An 18,212-nucleotide genomic window follows, 5' to 3' on the forward strand; every position below is an offset into this window, starting at 1 on the left:
AAAAATAATCAGGAAACAGAAGGAGATACTAGAATAATAGTGTAAGACATCTTCAGTGACTCATCCCAATACAGAAGACAATGGATGGCATTTCAACAGAATATAAAAATGTTAGGCTTTTTTTGTGTCAAAAGCTACTTGAGAAACTGCAAGCCGCTTCTGGTGTGAGAGAATTGGCCATCTGCAGGGACATTGTCTAGGGGATGCCCTGATGTTTTACCATCCTTTGGGAAGCTTCTCTCATGTTTCCGCATGGGAAGCTGGAGCTGACATACAGGAGCTCACCCTGTCTCGCAGATTTGAACCACTGACTTTCATGTCAGCATGTTCAGCCAGTACAAGGGTTTAACCCATTGCATTACTGGGTGAGGGATGACTTGAAGCTGATCAAGAAAAAAGGGGCAGTTTTGTGATGCTGAAAAAGGCCATCTTTTTACTTAGTGGATCAAGTCTAGAAAAAGACAGGAAAGCCTTTTAGATGTTTCAGACTCAGTTCACAGACACCAATTTGGACAATCATTAGAAAGTTCTGGTGAGCTACCAGTTCCTCGACCCTCTTCTAGAAAAACATAAGGATTATTATTCAGTTTGTTACATATTATTACAGAGTCATGGAATAGAATTATATATAGTCTTCGTGATGATCTGAAAAATATTCTTCCAGACATCAGAAGATCACTCTGAATCATTTCAGGTTTTGGAAACAGAAGCCAATTTGACAATTCAAAAAAAATAAAAATAAAAAAAATAGCTGTTCAATAGCTGGATTTAGGCTGTTTTATATCCCTGATCAACTTCTCTACCTTTTCTTATGAAAGTTAAGTAGCCTCACATGTGAAGAGCAATGTCTTTCTAATAACAATAACACAAATGAATTATTCTTGTTTGATATAAGATTTGGTATAAAATTAGTACTGAAATGTCCTTTTAGCTTGAGCACAGAGGAGATAGAGGACACAAGCACGGTATGAAATGGAAAAACAGAAATGGCATTTCCGTATGCTAAGAATCTGAAAAGTGCATGCGACATAGGGTTTTATATATTTTTCCCTGTTCCCTATTAAAGTGAAAACCTTCTAAATATTTTTTTTTTCAGCACAGATAACTTTGAAGAATGTTAAGTGCAATCTTTGTACAGGCAGTAACTTTAGCCATTAGCCAGTATAGAAGCATGGTTTTATCTTTCAGTAAAAGATTACTCCATTCCAGTCCCATCAAATATAGTCCTTGTCACCCTTATAGTTAATTGCAATTATTTTTAAGTGTCTCTCTCATAGTTACACTGTGGAGATGAGCATTATCAAAGGTGATGATGGGCTGAACTATACAAGAAGGGAGAAGTGTCTCTATCAAATATTTCAATAAGCTGTGGCAAAGATAGATGTGCTTTTGTGGTGCGTGCGGCAGAATCCTTTCTGTTCTCTTCTTTCGCCAGGAAGACATGAGTGGCTGGAGTGTTTGCTTCTATAAATAACTACTTTATGTCAGCCAGATGCCAGTCTTTTTGAAGAGGGTCAGTCCCCAGTTTGTCTTGGTACTAGGCATCATGCAGACCCAAGAACGAGCATAGAAACCATTCGGGACCGGACAGGTCACCCCCATTCATAACAAACTCCATAAACTTCATCCAAACCATCAAGATCACTGATCTCTACAACAATAAGGTAAGTGCATTGTTTCCTGAAATAATCAGGCATCGGTCATCTGATGAGCTTGTGGTGTTTGCAACAATAAATGAGCACGGTACTATAGTAATTTCTCACAGACTGTTCAGGATGGTTCTCTGTTTAGTCTGTGGTTTATTAGCTAGTGCTAGTTCAAAGAGTGTGTGCACTGAACTTTTAGAAGCCTGGTATTGGAGGAAATTATGTATTTTAAAGAGAGCAGATAGCATTGAAATAAATCATGCATGGATAAAAGTAAAGGTTTCCCCTTGACATTATGTCCAACTCTGGGGGGTGGTGCTCATCTCCATTTCTAAGCCGATGAGCCGGCGTTCTCCATAGACGTCTCCTAGGTCATGTGGCAGGCATGACTGCATGGAACGCTGTTACCTTCCCGCCGAAGCAGTACCTATTGATCTAATCACATTTGCATGTTTTCAAACTGCAAGGTTGGCAGAAGCTGGGACTAACAACAGGAGCTCACCCCGCTCCCTAGATTTGAACCACCAACCTTTCGGTCAGCAAGTTCAACAGATTAGATGTTTAACCGTGCATGGATATTCACATATATTTGTACAGTTTGGCACCATGATGAATTTTACACATCCACATGAGAAAGTGAAAAGGCCCCATCACACTTTGTCATATATAGTTTGCTTAGTCTAATCAAGAAGGTAAAGGTAAAGGTTGTCCCCTGACATCAAGTCCAGTCATGTCTAACTCTGGGGTGTGGTGCCATTTCTAAGCCAAAAAGCCGCCGTTGTCCATCGACACCTCCAAGGTCATGTGGCCGGCATGACTGTATGGAGTGCCATTACCTTCCCGCCAGAGTGGTACCTATTGATCTACTCACATTTGCATGTTTTTGAACTGCTAGGTTGGCAGAAGCTAGGGCTTACAGCAGAAGCTCATGCCGCTCCCCGGAATCGAACCTGCGACTTTTTGGTTAACAAGCTCTGCAGCTCAGCGCTTTAACCCACTGCGCCACTGGGGGCTCCCCATAATCAAGAAACTCTTGGTCTATTAGGATTTCACGTGCAGAGTTAATAGAACACACCTTTTTTGCAAACCCTGTACGTGCCAGAAAGGTTTGCAGGTACTTCAATAGCTTTGGCAAACAAGAATTGCATTAAATTCCTGGAAGAGTACTTTAGGTTAAAATGTCTGCTCGACAACATTAAATATAACTTTCTCTTACTCTCTAGAAAATCACACCAAACAACTTGCAATGCTATCACATGCTGACACCATCAAAGAAAGGAAGCAGCAAGCATCCGCCATCATGAAGGAAATCCAGAGAAATGGTATAGAGTTAAATCCCTGTTATGACTGTATGTCTAGTGTCACTCTCTAACCTTTCTTTTTAATCTTGCGGCATTATCTCTCTTACAGCTTTGCCTCTGGGTATGCTGCCATAAATAATCTCATGGGGCTATCATGCTGCCTATGGTAACTAATCCTTTTGTAGTTGCCTCTTTTCATTTGAAAGCTATTTTCAGATGAACAACTGTTGTGGAGGAATGAAGTAATCTAACAGCTGATGTACATTCTCCCTGGGATTGACTTTCAGGGTATTATTTGGGGAGGGGGCTCATAGGTCTGGATGCCATATTATGAAACTATTCATATAGAGAAAAGGGTATAATTCTTGGATCTCAGAACTATTGTTAAAACTATCACCATGGATATTTGCAAAGCAAACTGAATTTCAATCTCTGTCTTCGCCCACACAAAGCCGGTTGTAGATTTATTCAGCTTCTCAAGGCACAAATCTCACTTAAGAAATGTTTCAAACTAGATCTTATTATGGACATCTTTGGACTGAATTGTAAAAAACCTGGTTTGGTGGATCAAGATTTCCACAAGAAGGCATCTAAAGAATTCACTGAACAGGAAATAGACAGGAAATTCTAGGAAATAGACAGGACATTCTGGGAAATGTAGTCAAAAACATAACTGGTCTGAGCTCTTATTAAGGTAACAAAGCAATAGTATTTCTTTTGGATGAGAAATTACTATAGCCTTGTTTTAAAGACCAAAGAACAGGATGATTTCTAGACCCAAAGCAAACAAGTCAGGCTTTCCCCTTTTTTTCACAACTAGCACCCAAAACACCAAAATATCATTTGATAACTAAGAAGAATCTATCCTCCCTCCCTCCCTCTCTTCCTTCCTTCCTTCCTTCCTTCCTTCCTTCCTTCCTTCCTTCCTTCCTTCCTTCCTTCCTTCTTAGATGGTCTAGCTGTAAAGCCTTGTACAGGCTGTATTTTCTTTCTTTTTTATAGCTCAAGTATACTTTTTTAGCTACCTTAAAACAGACTTCTTCTGGAAATTGTACATATAAAAAACATACCTATTTGGTATTATTTTGTATATTGAGCCCCTGGTGACACAGTGGATTAAAGCACTGAGCTGCTGAACTTGCTGACCAAAAGGTTGCCAGTTCGAATCCAGGGAGCGGCTTGAGCTCCCGCTGTTAGCCCCAGCTTCTGTCAACCTAGCAGTTCAAACACATGCAAATTTGAGTAGATGAACAGGTACTGCTCCGGCAGGAAGGTAACAGCGTTCCATGCAGTCATGCTGGCCACATGACCTTGGAGGTGTCTAGGGAAAATGGAGATGAGCACCAGCCCCCTGAGTCAGACATGACTGGACAATGTCAGGAGAAAACATTTACCTTTTTACCTACCTATTTTGTACCTTAAAATGATATAGTGGAATCTGTCAAACTGCAGTCTTCTTCATTATACTTCATCAGATAATCATAGAGTTGGAAGAGACCTCTTGGGCCATCCAGTCCAACCTCCTGCCAAGAAGCAGGAAAATCACATTCAAAGCACCCCCGACAGATAGAATCATAGAATCATGGAGTTGGGAGAGACCTCATGGGCCATCCAGTCCAATCCCCTGCCAAGAAGCAGGAATGTTGCATTCCTGCAGATGGCCATCCAACCTCTGTTTAAAAGCTTCCAAAGAGGGAGCCTCTACCACACTCTGAGGCAGAGAGTTCCACTGGTGAATAGCTTTCACAGGCAGGAAGTTCTTCCCCATGTTCAGATGGAAACTCCTTTCTTGTAGTTTGAAGCCATTGTTTCGCATCCTAGTCTCCAGGGCAGCAGAAAACAAGCTCGCTTCCTCCTCCCTGTGAATTCCTCTCACATATTTATACATGGCTATCATATCTCCTCTCAGCCTTCTCTTATTCAGACTAAACATGCCCAGCTCCTTAAGCCACTCCTCATAGGGCCTGTTCTCCAGACCCTTGATCATTTTAGTCGTCCTCCTCTGGACACATTCCAGCTTGTCAATATCTCTCTTCAATTGTGGTGCCCAGAATTGGACACAGTATTCCAGGTGTGGTCTAACCAAGAAGGAATAGAGGGGGAGCATTACTTCCCTAGATCGAGACACTATGCTCCTATTGATGCAGGCCAAAATCCCATTGGCTTTTTTTGCCACCACATCACATTGTTGGCTCATGTTTAATTTGTTGTCCATGAGGACTCCAAGATCTTTTTCACACGCACTGCTCTCGATGGCCATTCAGCTTCTGCTTAAAAGCCTCTAAAGAAGGAGCCTCAGCACACTCTGGGACAGAGAGTTCCACTGCTGAACAGCTTTCACAGTTAGGAAGTTCTTCCTCATGTTCAGATGGAATCTCCTTTCCTGTAGTTTGAAGCCATTGTTCCGCGTCCAATCTCCAGGGCAGCAGAAAACAAGCGTGCTCCCTCCTCCCAATGACTTCCCTCACATATTTATACATGGCCATCATGTCTCCTCTCAGCCTTCCTTTCTGCAGGCTAATTATGCCCAGCTCTTTAAGCTGTTCCTCATAGGGCTTGTTCTTCAGACTCTTGATCATTTTAGCCACCCTCCTCTGGACACATTCCAGCTTTCTTAACATCTCCTTCAATTGCGGTGCCCAGAATTGGACACAGTATTCCAGTTGTGGTCTGACCATGGCAGAACAGAGGGGTAGCATGACTTCCCTGGATCTAAATATTATACTCCTATTTATGCAGGCCAACATTCCATGGAATGCTGTGTTAGAATTTTTATTTTTAGTAAGTTCTTGTGGGTTTTTTCGGGCTAAGGAAAAAGGGTTTATATATCTTCCTAGTTCCAACAGACCTCACTATCTCTGAGGATGCTTGCCATAGATGCAGGCGAAACGTCAGGAGAAATGCCTCTAGAACATGGACATATAGCCCGGAAAAAACCCACAAGAACTTAGTGATTCCAGCCATGAAATCCTTCGACAATACATTTTTATTTTTAGTTTCAAAGGTACTAGAGCAGTGGTTCTCAACCTGGGGTCCCCAAATGTTTTTAGCCTTCAACTCCCAGAAATCCTAACAGATGGTAAACTGGCTGTGATTTCTGGGGCTTGTAGGCCACAAACATCTGGGGACCCCAGGTTGAGAACCACTGTACTAGAGAATCCATTTATAACTTTTAGTAATATTCAGCTGTTAGTCTGAAAACTACTACTATTTTATACCAGTTTAGCTATCATGCGTTTTTCCAAAGAACTATAGTAATATTTCTTGAAAAGGGTGTTTTGAATCAGCATGGAGAAATCCCTAGCTTCTTTGCAGAACTCAGTTCCCCAGATTAACAGACCTATGTGCTAAGTTAGGTGTTATAACAGAGACGCCTTGAATCCAATAGGTTCTATAAAATGTTTGCTTTTCCTGTTCAGTGACAACCAGTAGCTTCAATTACAATAGGATGTACTCAGGATCCAACTGTTTTCTTAGTAGTATGTCAACCCAAAATTGTTTTTTTGTAAAAGGAAGGTAGATGGACAAATGGCTGATGGATATTCCCATTGTTGAATTATTTATGAATATAATATGGGACTTCCCCTCACATTAGTTTGTCTGTATCACCTTTTAATATGGCCAATTACATGCAGTCACCTACATGACATGCCAAGTAGGTCAAGGCAATTAGGGCATTGAGAGGTTTCTTGTGGTTACAATGTAGCCATGTGCACCTGATCGCCTTGTCCTAATTATTCTAATTATCAAAGTCTGAATTGGGAAAATGGGCCACTGGTGCCTAAAGGTCATTAACGCTTGCTTTCCCCCTGTAATTTCAGTTTTTACCATGGATATGGCATCAGACTATGCAACTTATTTCCATAAATTAATTCAAACTTAGAGCTTCGCCCTTTGAAAATGAAGAACAGTCTGTCTGTCTGTCTGTGCAAACATATCTCCAGATCTGATGATGTTTGGACCACAGATCCCTACAAAAGTGAAAAATAACAAACTAAAAATGGCTATACTGTATTTTTTTTACCTGAAAAACCACTCTCTGGGAATTTCTAGGTTTTCCAGCATGAATCTATAGCAGGAAATGGGAAAACCTTGGCCCTCCAGGTGTTTTGGACTTCAACTCCCACAATTCCTAACAGTCTGCTGGCTGTGGGCGTTGAAGTCCAAAACACATGGAGGGCCAAAGTTTGCCAATGCCTGTCTTAAGCTCTTTGTTTGATTTTTTAAAAATCATACTAACTATTAAAGTTTAAAAGCATTAAAAAAAAAACCAGAAAGAATCCAAAAATCAAAAACGGGAGTACCACTTTCTGTGATTAGCAAAATGTGTGAAAGCAAAAGATTTGTGTTGTTGACCACCTTTGTAAATTCAAGCCATGTAGAGTTTTAAAATGTAGTCTGCATCTCTTCAAGATACTAGACATCAATTCCCTTTCTTCTGAGAGCTTGTAATGCTTAATTTTGGTACCACCTGAATTCCACAGTCTGCTAACCTTGGCTGCATAAACATTTCCTTCTGTTTCTTCTGTTTCCAGCTTTTAGGCTGTGAATCTTATTCACAAAGTTACTTGGAAATTTTACTTATTTTGATTATAAATCTCAAAGTTCACAACAGCAATGCTGGGTGGGGATTATGGGATTTGTAATCCAAAAGGTAACCTTTTCAGTCTCTGACCAGTCGGAATACTGGAAATAGAAGAAACACATTTTGTCCCACACTTGTTTTGTGTATGTCAGGGGTGACTTGAGAAACTGGAAGTCGCTTCTGGTGTGAGAGAGCTGGCCATCTGCAAGAATGTTGCCCAGGGAACACCCAGATGTTTTGATGTTTTACCATCCTTATGGGAGGTTTCTCTCATGTCTGCAGATGGGGAGGTGGAGCTGACAGAGGGAGCTCAACCCGCTCTCCTTGGATTCAAACCACTAACCTGTCGGTCATCAGTTTTGCTAGCACCCATTGCACCACCGGGGGCTAGTGTCCCACACTGTTGTAACTGTTTCTAAACTTTTTAGGAAACTGACATAATTCCTACTTCATAGTGTCTTTAGTAAAGGATAACCATTAAAAAGAAATATTTCTTAGATAAGTATCTGATACAGAAAATTAGTTATTTATATTACATATATCATAAGGGTCACTGTTATTTTTAAACTAGGGTAAGACAAGGCCATGGGGTGATTGTGGCACTGCAGATTAAACTGCTAAGCTGCAGAACTTGTGGACTGGAAAATCAGTGGTTTGAATCCAAGGGATAGGGTGAGCTCCTGTTGATAGGCCAAGCTTCTGCTAACCTAACAGTTCAAAAACATTCAAATGTGAGTAAATCAATAGGTACAACTTCGGCAGGAATGTAATGGCACTCCATGTAGTCATGCTGACCACATGACCTAGGGGGCGTTTATGGACAATGCCAGCTCTTCATCTTAGAAATAGAGATTAGCACCAATCCCCATAGACAGACTCAACTAGACTTAATGAAACCTTTACCTTTACTAAGACAGGGCCATAAAATAGATGACACTGTTACTCAAACCAAATTAAGATGAGCATTGGTAATGTTTTCATTAGAGTAGGATCCCTGTATCCACAAGAGATATGCTCACCAACTTTGTGTGGATGCACAAATCAGCAGATAATAGTAAACCTATTGAAATGAGCTCAAGAATACCATAGAAAATGCAGAGAGATAATATGTTTTGAGGAAAAGTAAAACTGCAGATACCAATCCTCCAGATACAGGTGGTTGTACTGTATTATTTGAGAGACAGGATGAGTGGTTTACTGAATTTAGTGCAAATCCACCCATGTTTTTCTTCTCAGATGAATTGCCTATGAGATTATCCTGTTGCTCCCATTTTCTGCCCTTTTCATCATCCCATTTTTATTTGCTAACATCAGATGCAATCTATTCACAACTTAATTAAGAAAGATAGTGGAATTACATTTTAATTCACAGAAGCCTTCTATTAATCTTGCACTTAAAATATCTGGGAAGCTGCCTAGACACACAAAGTGGCTTAGATCCTCACTTGAAACATGAGATAGCTAATTAACGTTTTGGAGCAGAAAGGCAATGGGTAGCATATGTCTGAAAACTTAATCTCGCTCAAATATTTAACTTTCACTAGCAAATAGCCTACATTATGAAAAGTCAGTTTGCAAAATCAAACAAGCACTCTTTCACTGAAATTGAAAAGAAGTTTTATGATTCAGTTCTAAATGTAATTATGTGGAAACAACTTCCCTGGAGAAAGAGTTCAACCCTGAACTAAAGGACCATTTTAAGACACACACACACAATTCTGTTTTGGGCTGTGATGGAACTTCATTCCACTTTGGAATGGAAAGAATTGTCTTTTTTGTGTTGCATTTCATTTCATTTAAAAAGGATTTGGAGAATTTACTAACTACCATCACATGTGTTCACTTATGTCTTAAGAACTATGGCAAAAATTGGAGCATTGAGGTCATGTAAAGCAAGCTTACACAAAACCATCACTAAACAGATAGGAGACAGAGAAATAGAACAATTCCCATTCCACTTTAAATTAGCCACTTTAACCCATTTCTATGTGTGGGGAGCCAGCAGCAGTTGATTCCTCACCATCTTTAAAAGCCTTGCGTTTCCATATACTTCGGAAACGGAGGCCAACAGAAAAGCCACAGAATGACCTTGCATCATGTGATGGGTTCTGTGGAACTCTGTGTTTGAAATATCTAAAAACACTGGGAACACTGTGTGGGATGAGGTCCATTAGCAGACCATGGCAGTAAAGCAGAAAACTATCAGTTAGTATTCACATAGTTTATATGCCCTGGTCCAGGGAACTGTTATGCGTTAAGAGATGATAATCAAGCAACCCTCCAACCATTTCTGGGTGGTAAGTCCCAGAAGCTGTAGCTAGAAAAGCCAAAGGTGAATCATGATAGGAGCTACAATTCGAAGTTATGTGTCACGATGCCAGGGCTCTGCCGGTATTCAGGCAGAGGTAAATCAAACAAACACCCAGTTTGTATCAACCAGTGTAATCAAAACAGTACTTACATCCTGGCTGTTTTAATAGTCCAAAATATAAAGATATAAAACAGAATATAAAACAAAAACTGATAGCAAATGCTACACTGCAATCAAACGGTCCAGTCCAGTGGTTAAATGCCAAGAGTTCAATCAGCAAACTCCAGGGATCAAGAGTCTATACCGCAGTCAAAAGCCATCCAAAGATTCAAGGTTCCAGGGTTCCAAGGGTTCAGGAGACAGGTCAGGACACCGAAAATCCAGAAGCCTGAGGGGAAAACCAGCAGTATCTACCACCATGATAAGACAAATACTCACAAAGATCTGCCCCAAGATTAGCTCCTTAAATTCAGTAACACCCATCCCTTGCATACCTCCACCCTTAATTGCTTTCACCTCTAAACTGTTACAAATTACTTAGCCCTTTAGAACTAAGATTTACATTAACCCTGCTAGGTCTGCCACCATCAACCACTATTAACTGTGGGACATGATACATGACACTATGTCAAGAATTTGGGTGGTCAAATGTAAAAGAGGATAGCCTATCTTTGTAAGGAACAACTGTATAGAACAGGCATGGGCAAACTTGGGCCCTCTATGTGTTTTGGACTTCAGCTCCCACAATTCCTAGCAGCCTACTAGCTGTTAGGAATCATGTATGTCCAAAACACCTGGAGGGCTCAAGTTTGCCCATGCCTGGCATAGAAGGTAGAAATTCAAAAGGTGTTGCATGTCCTGTAGGAGAGCCAGCATGGTATAATGATTTAAGTGTTGGACTATGACTTTGGAGACCAGGGTCTGAAGCCCTGATTGGCCATGGAAACCCACTGGGCAATGTTGGACAGGTCACATTCTTAGTGTCAGAAAAAGGAAAGAAAACCCTATGGTAGGGTCACGTTAGTGTCACCATAAGTTAGAAATGACTTGAAGATAAACAACAACAATAAGATGTTCTGCAAACACTGATAGGTGGCTTACCTTTTCTATATCATTATAAAGCTACAACAGTCTTCTGTTCTTTTGCATCAGGAAACTCCATTCAGGAAATAGTGTGGCTGCAAATATTTCAGACATGCTCTTTTGCTCCCACCTAACAGATTATCACCTAGGCTTGTAAATAGCCTTTCACTTTTTTTAATAGTGGCAATTAATATGACTTCCTAGTGACCCTGCTGAAAATTACCTTTAATTGATCATTTAATGGGAAGGTTGATGTTGATATGCCACAAATGACTTACAAGGGTAAGCATAAGCAGATGAGATAGCAGAGTGAATTGTGAACTGATGACTTTTGGGGGTCAGTTTGTAAAACAGTCATTACATGTTAGACAGGATAGGTAAGTGATAGAAATTGTTTCTGGTTGTACTTGCGGCAGAGGTGATCAATGACCTGAATCCAATTATTAGCCTGTTCCATCATGGCCAAAATCTCTTATTCTTGTTGGACTTTCTGGGAGCTATAGTCCAAGCAATTACCTTTTCTGGCTCTGCCACTGATTTGGGAGAATTTTCTTAGAAATGTGTGTTCTTATTATTTTGTAGAATCACCTGGAATGGATCTTGGAAAAAAGGTTAGCATTCCCAGAGACATCATGCTGGAAGAATTGTCACTGCTTAGTAACAGAGGAGCAAGGCTGTTCAAGATGCGACAAAGGAGGTCTGACAAGTACACATATGAAAACCTTCATTTTTTAACTAGCAAACCAAGAAACGTGAGTAATGTTGGATTTTTGGGCTTTCTTTGCACAATTATCTTTTTACATGACAGAGAATGTTCTTTGGCCAATCAACTGGAATAAAACCAACCAGTTTAATATAGTCAGTCATATGTTGTCCAGATACTGTCCAGATACTAATCATATTTTCAAGGTAGGCAAAAGAAACAAGTGGTCCCTTATTTTTGGTGTTGAGTTGCATTTAACTTTGTGGGGCATACAATGTGTAGCACAGGTACAACAGGATCACTTGCTTTTCAAAGATGAGGAAGAATAGCCCATCTCCACCTGATGTCCTCTATATGCATTGGATTCAGCATTACCGGCCAGCACAACTGTATTGGCTGGATATCCTGGAAACTGTAGTCCAGCACATTTGGGCCACAACAGATTGGGGAAGGCTGACTTCTACATTTCTGTGACATTTGTTCCAAAACTATAATTTTCACACCAGTGGGAAGTTCTAGATCAGTGTTTCTCAACCTTACTAATGCCGCAACCACTTAATACAGTTCCTCAGGTTGTGGTGACCCCCAAGCATAAAATTATTTTCTTTGCTACTTCATAACTGTGATTTTGCTAGTGTTGTGAATCATCATGTAAATATCTGATATGTAAGATGTATTTTCATTCACTGGACCAAATTTGACACAAATACTCAATATGTCCAAATGTGAATACTGGTGGGGTTGGGGGGATTTATTTAGTCATTTGGGTGTTGTAGTGGCTGGAATTTATAGTTCACCTACAATCAAAAAGCATTCTGAACTCTACCAACGATGAAATTGGACCAAACTTGACACAAAGAACTCCCATGATTAACAGAAAATATTGAAGGGTCTGGTGGACATTGACCTTGAGTTTGGGAGTTGTAGTTCACCTAAATCAAGGGAGCACTGTGGACTCAAACAATTATGGATCTGGACCAAATTTGGCACAAATACTCAATATGCCCAAATGTGAACAATGGTGTAGTTTGGGGAAAATAGGCCTTGACATTTGGGAGTTGTAGTTACTGGAATTTATAGTTCACCTATAATCAAAGAGCATTCTCAACCCCACACAGAACCCCCATGACCAACAGAAATTACTGTGTTTTCTGATGGCCTTTGGTGACTCCTCTGACACCTGCTCATGACTCCCAAAGGGCCCAACCCCTAGGCTGAGAAACACTGTTCTAAATGTTCTAACAGGGAGTGATGCTTTGGTTGTGATCATTCTGACAGGGCAGAGATCTCCACCATCCCTGGAAGCCATTAACTTAAAAGGAAATAAAGATGATATGTAATTGGACAATGTGTATCCTATGGTCCTTATCAAGCTATAGAACTTAAATTCCTTGGACTTCTGTGAATATAGCTTTGTCTGTATATGTTATCATCTCAAAAACAAAACATTTTCCATTCTTCATTCTCATGTAGGAGACTAAAATAAGCAAATGCTGGCATCCCTAGTATATACCTGTGCGTGTGTCATCTTGGCTATGACTTGAAAAAAACCGATGAGCGTGCTTCCAGGAGGAAGGATCATTGTTTTCCTATTATGCAATAATGTTCTTGGAACATTAAGAAATGCAATTATCACCATAGCAGAAGCAATGCTTGAGGGAAAATGCGAGAATGCTGTGCCATAAATAAAAAACAGATGCACCTTTATAGCACACAAAAACAGCTGGGCAGAAGCAGAAAGTCATTTTCAAATTAGGTGTGAGGAACATTGAGCTCACCAGATGTTGCTGGATTACAGTTCGTATCAGCTCTTAAAACGGGATAGTTAGGGAAGGTAGGAGTTTCTGTCTAACAGTATCTGGCTGTTGCAACATTTTAGTCACCATTTTAGATGGTTCATTTTCACTGCTTTATAGGGATAGAACCTACTAATGTTTATACATCTATGAGATATAATGGCAAACAACTACTTTAGTGTCAAAAGTACACTTTTTGCTGAGTGGATATAACCTAACTTGGATTCAAATTTTCCACATTAATAAGACTTACCAAAACTGGAGCTGTCCAAACTGGATGGATTCATATTAGAACTCTGACATTTTAAGCGGTCAGGCCTTACTGGTGGTATTCCAAAGAACAGGAATCTCAAAGGGCTAAGCAAGTTTGGCCACTGTTATTCCACTTGAATTGGCAGAGATCCTATGATCCCTGCTATTAAGTTAAAGCAAGCCCTTTGGAGCACTGAAGAAAAAGGGATACAGTAGTATGGTCCACTTTCTCATGGAAGGATACTCCAGGAACAGTGCTGGTGATGATATTTAAGTACCTATAGACCAAAATAGGAACTGGAATCTCAGGATCCATTGAAATCAGCTAGGCATTAATTTGTTTTGCAGAATAAGATGACATTGGGATATGAATAATGATATTGAGCCTCCGGTGGTGCAGTGGGTTAAACCAATGAGCTGCTAAAATTGTTGACCAAAAGGTCACAGGTTCGAATCCAGGGAGTGGCATGAGCTCCCACTGTTAGCCCCAGCTTCTGCCAACCTAGTAGTTCGAAAACATGCAAATGTGAGTAGATCAATAGGTACTGCTCCGGTGGGAAGGTAACGGCTCTCCATGCAGTCATGGTGGCCACATGACCTTGGAGGTGTCTATGGGCAATATCGGCTCTTCAGCTTAGAAATGGAGATGAGCACCAAACCCCAGAGTTGGTCACGACTGGACTTAATGTCAGGGGAAAACCTTTACCTTTGCCTGTGATATGAAAGCAAAATCCCTGAAATCTACACCCTTCATCTCCTGGCTGACAAAAGTTTTCTATTGGAAGATGAAGACCAGTTGGATTCTGACCAATGCAAGATATTTGAAGTATGAAAATGAAAAGGCATATATGAAAACAAACAAAACAAGAGACAGGAACAGATAAGTCCAAAATATTACACTTATAGGGGAACAAAGACACTGATGGTCAGCCTCTTTTCAGGCAAATATCATATACAATAAATACAATTAGAGATAGGACTTTTCCTTACAAACTTGCTGCCTTGCAGTTTTGTGGGGAAAGAAATATAAGGAACAGAATAGGATTGGAGAATTGTTTAGCTCATAGCGCTGAAATCAAACAAGATGTTAACAAATGTTTTAAACCAAAAATCAGTGGAGATGTTCTGATATCAAGTGGCCAAGGATGTCAGAGATTAGGGAGAAAATGGGAGACCAAATAAGGGATAAGGGATGGGACTGAGAATTTGTCAAGAAGTAAAGTATAAGAACATAAAGAATGAGAAAGAGAGAGGAGATGTGAGAGCATAAGTTGTAGAGAAACAGAAGGTTGTGATTACTGTAGTACAGTGGTTCTCAGCCTGTGGGCCACAAGAATGAAAATCTGGTCTGTGAACCTCCTTCCTCTTTATTTATTTATATTTCATTTATTTTAGTTCCGCTCCTTTCCTCAGAGCTAACTACCCCTGTCCCTTTTGGTGCTAATGTTGGAGAGTGATCCCCGGTCAAAGTGGTCCCCATTCAAGTGATCCCTGGTCAAGTGGGCCCTGGTTAAAAAAAAAGTTGGGAACCACTGCTGTATAAAAACAGAAAGTGGTGTGCAGCAGAAAAAAGAGCAACAGCACTGGATAAATCTAGCAGTAAGACAAATTATGTGTGCTGCAGAATTTAAAACAAAAGTGGCTGAAGAGAAGACAGAGGAACAGTAGATAAAATGGCATTGTAACGATCAAGTCTAAACAGTATAACAAAATGAGACAGAGTCTGTGTTGTACGAGTTGGATAAAAACAGATGACTCGTAAGAGATACTGGTGAGCTGAAAATGATAACATTTAGCTGTTGCAGCAACAGAAGACTTGAATAGAAAGGGTTCATAGTCTAAGAAGCCTGAAATTATGGTCATGTAAAGAAGGAGATGTACCAAGTAAAGATAAAAACATAAAGGAACAGAAGGAACACTAAAGAAACAGATGCAAATTGTCAGTTTTAAAAGAAATTGAGGGTTTTTTTCTTATGAGAAAATGTATGTGAGGAAATTCACCAGAAAAGCAGAAAGATTAAAGAAGATGGTGATAAAATGTCCTGTTTAAAGCTATAACTGTATGCCATTGCATATAAATAACTGTATGTCGAGGGATCAAATAAAAGAGTTCAAAGGATATAAAAATATGAAAACAAAGAACCAAGAGCAAAACTTTGTGACCAGGAAATTTGGAAAAACAGAAGGGCTAACGTGATATGTTCAAACACTCAGGAAACAGAGTATGCTTCTTGCTAGGCTAGTAAAACAGGTGATAACATTACTTTTAGAATTCAAAATCACTTTTGGTTGTCACAGACTAGAACAGAAGACAGCAGAAAATGAGGAAAATCATCAGGCGTTGGGTTATTTCCTTCCCTTTGATAGTTTGTCCTTCTTGCTAGCAGTCTAAATGATAATGCTTCTTTGCAAGTGCAGAAGGTGTAGCTCTTGACACTCAAACTACAAGTACTATTAAGGTTAAAGGTAAAGGTTTCTCCTAATATTAAGGAGTCGTGTCCAACTCAGGGGGTTGATGCTCATCTCCATTTCTAAGCTGAAGAGCTGGCATTGTCCATAGACACCTCCAAGGTCATGTGGTCAGCATGACTGCATGGAGTGCCATTACCTTCTTGCCGGAGTGGTACCTATTGATCTACTCACATTTGCATGTTTTCGAACTGCTAGGTTGGCAAGTACTATTACTCCACTGTATTTGGTTATTCTGTTGGAGGCCAATACAGGAATAAAAAAATACATGGAGGAGGTCTTACTTCTCGAGCCCTGAAGTTTAACTGTCTTAAGACCTTGTGTAAAAGCTGTTTGTCTTTTCCAAGTGGAACTTGTGTAACCTGTTCTATGCACCACTGAGTTCAGTGGTCTGCAGGTTGAATTGCAGCCACTGGACTTTATCACATGAGGATGCTAAAGTGCAATTATGGCAGGATAAGAACACCTGTTGAAAGGGTTTACCACAACTTTGTGGCTGTACCATAGTCACATTGCCCTTGAATCATAATTGGATCATCTCTTTTTTACCAATGGGGGCAAACCCATCAATTAAAACAATATTATTCTGCAGCTCTTCCCTGTGCAATAATTTGTTTTCTGCTGCAATCCCAGTATTGGGAAGGAAAGTCTTGTCAAAATGCCAAAACTGTACAATGGCACAGTTGTGGCAAAACAGGTGGGAAGAAAAAAACACAGTGTGCATGATGTACTGGATACAAGGCAAACAAAGATAGGGAGAGACTGTGCAGAACACTGATCATGGACATTTGCATCAATAAAGTGCCAGTGTTGCACAATTACGCCAAGATGTGAAAAAGATCACTGCAGTAACAATATTTTTCTCTCTGTTTAAACAATGCAATTGTGACGAGACAACAGGCTGGTTTGTTCAAGTCCATTATTATATAGACATTTTGCTTGGTACTGCTGTTCTCAATGCATGTTTGTGTATGGTGTGTGTACATACCGTATGAGGTTGCCCTTAACTTCAAATTTTACTCCACTGAAGATGCTGCTACTCTGTTAAATCTTTCCATGTCAGTTGAAATACACTGATGTGGTGTGGTTTACAGCACTCATCACTCATGAATGGCAGAGCACCAAGTTATTCAGGTCAGTTCGAACAAACGCCAGTAAAAACATCACTGCATTCCAGAGAGACAAAGGGTTTGCTTTGTTGCCTTTTTTAGGTGGAAGCTATTTTAGAAAACTTGTTTAATGCTCTGTGAGTAACTTCTCTCGTTCTTCATCATTTTGCCTCTAAGTCATATAACCTAACAGTGTTCCCTAAACTAGAGCTTTCAAAACTTTAGACAAATTAAAAGTCTTTTTTTTTTTTAGTGGATAAATCTAAGAAGAGCCCAAAGGGTAATTTTTCCAAAAGTAATTACTTATAATGATAGTTCAACACCCTGAGTTGTAAGCTAATGCTATAATGTTAAAAAGAACACCAGTTATTTACTTGATTCTTTATCAGTTAGAAAGAAGTCTAAAGGTAAAACATAAGCAAGTAATGAGACCTTGAAGTATTCCTCCCCTAATATGTCCCAGATTATAAAAGTAACTAAACCATTTGGTACATCAGAAAGAGAATTACCGTAAATGCTCGAGTATAAGTCAACCCGAATATAAGCTGAGGCACCTAATTTTATCACAAAAAAACTGGGGAAAACGTATTGACTCGAGGATAAGCCAAGGGTGGGAAATGCAGCAGATACTGGTAAATTTCAAAATAAAAATAGATACCAATAAAATTAAATTAATTGAGGCATCAGTAGATTAAATGTTTTTGAATATTTCCATAAAACTGTAATTTAAGACTCTCCAACTCTTATTAAACCACTATTCTAGCCTTCTTCAATGCAAATGTAATAAATGTAATAATAATAATAATAATAATAATAATAATAATAATAATAATAGAGTAAAATAATAAATATAATAATAATAAATAGAATAAAATAATAAATGTAATAATAAATAGCATAAAATAATAAATGTAATAAAATAATAGTAATAGAGTAAAATTAAATAAAAGTAATAAT

At 39.5% G+C, this 18,212-nt stretch overlaps 1 protein-coding gene across 2 annotated transcripts in view; it reads left to right on the top strand.

Moving 5' to 3' along the window:
* Window positions 1–1,401: 1,401 nt before the first annotated feature.
* MYOZ2 (myozenin 2) overlaps window positions 1,402–18,212 on the top strand; it is a 44,962-nt gene continuing 28,151 nt past the window's right edge. Inside the window, exons 1-3 of one of the 2 annotated variants that reach the window (XM_060779015.2) lie at window positions 1,403–1,664; window positions 2,870–2,968; window positions 11,509–11,678. In XM_060779015.2, the coding sequence (XP_060634998.2) occupies window positions 2,893–2,968; window positions 11,509–11,678 (246 nt within the window). In that variant the 5' untranslated portion in view covers window positions 1,403–1,664; window positions 2,870–2,892. Of the gene's footprint in view, window positions 1,665–2,869; window positions 2,969–11,508; window positions 11,679–18,212 lie in introns of both variants that reach the window. The other variant, XM_060779016.2, reaches the window with a different exon arrangement.

This window comes from Anolis sagrei, chromosome 5 (genome assembly GCF_037176765.1).
Source record: "Anolis sagrei isolate rAnoSag1 chromosome 5, rAnoSag1.mat, whole genome shotgun sequence".
Lineage (NCBI taxonomy): Eukaryota > Metazoa > Chordata > Lepidosauria > Squamata > Dactyloidae > Anolis > Anolis sagrei.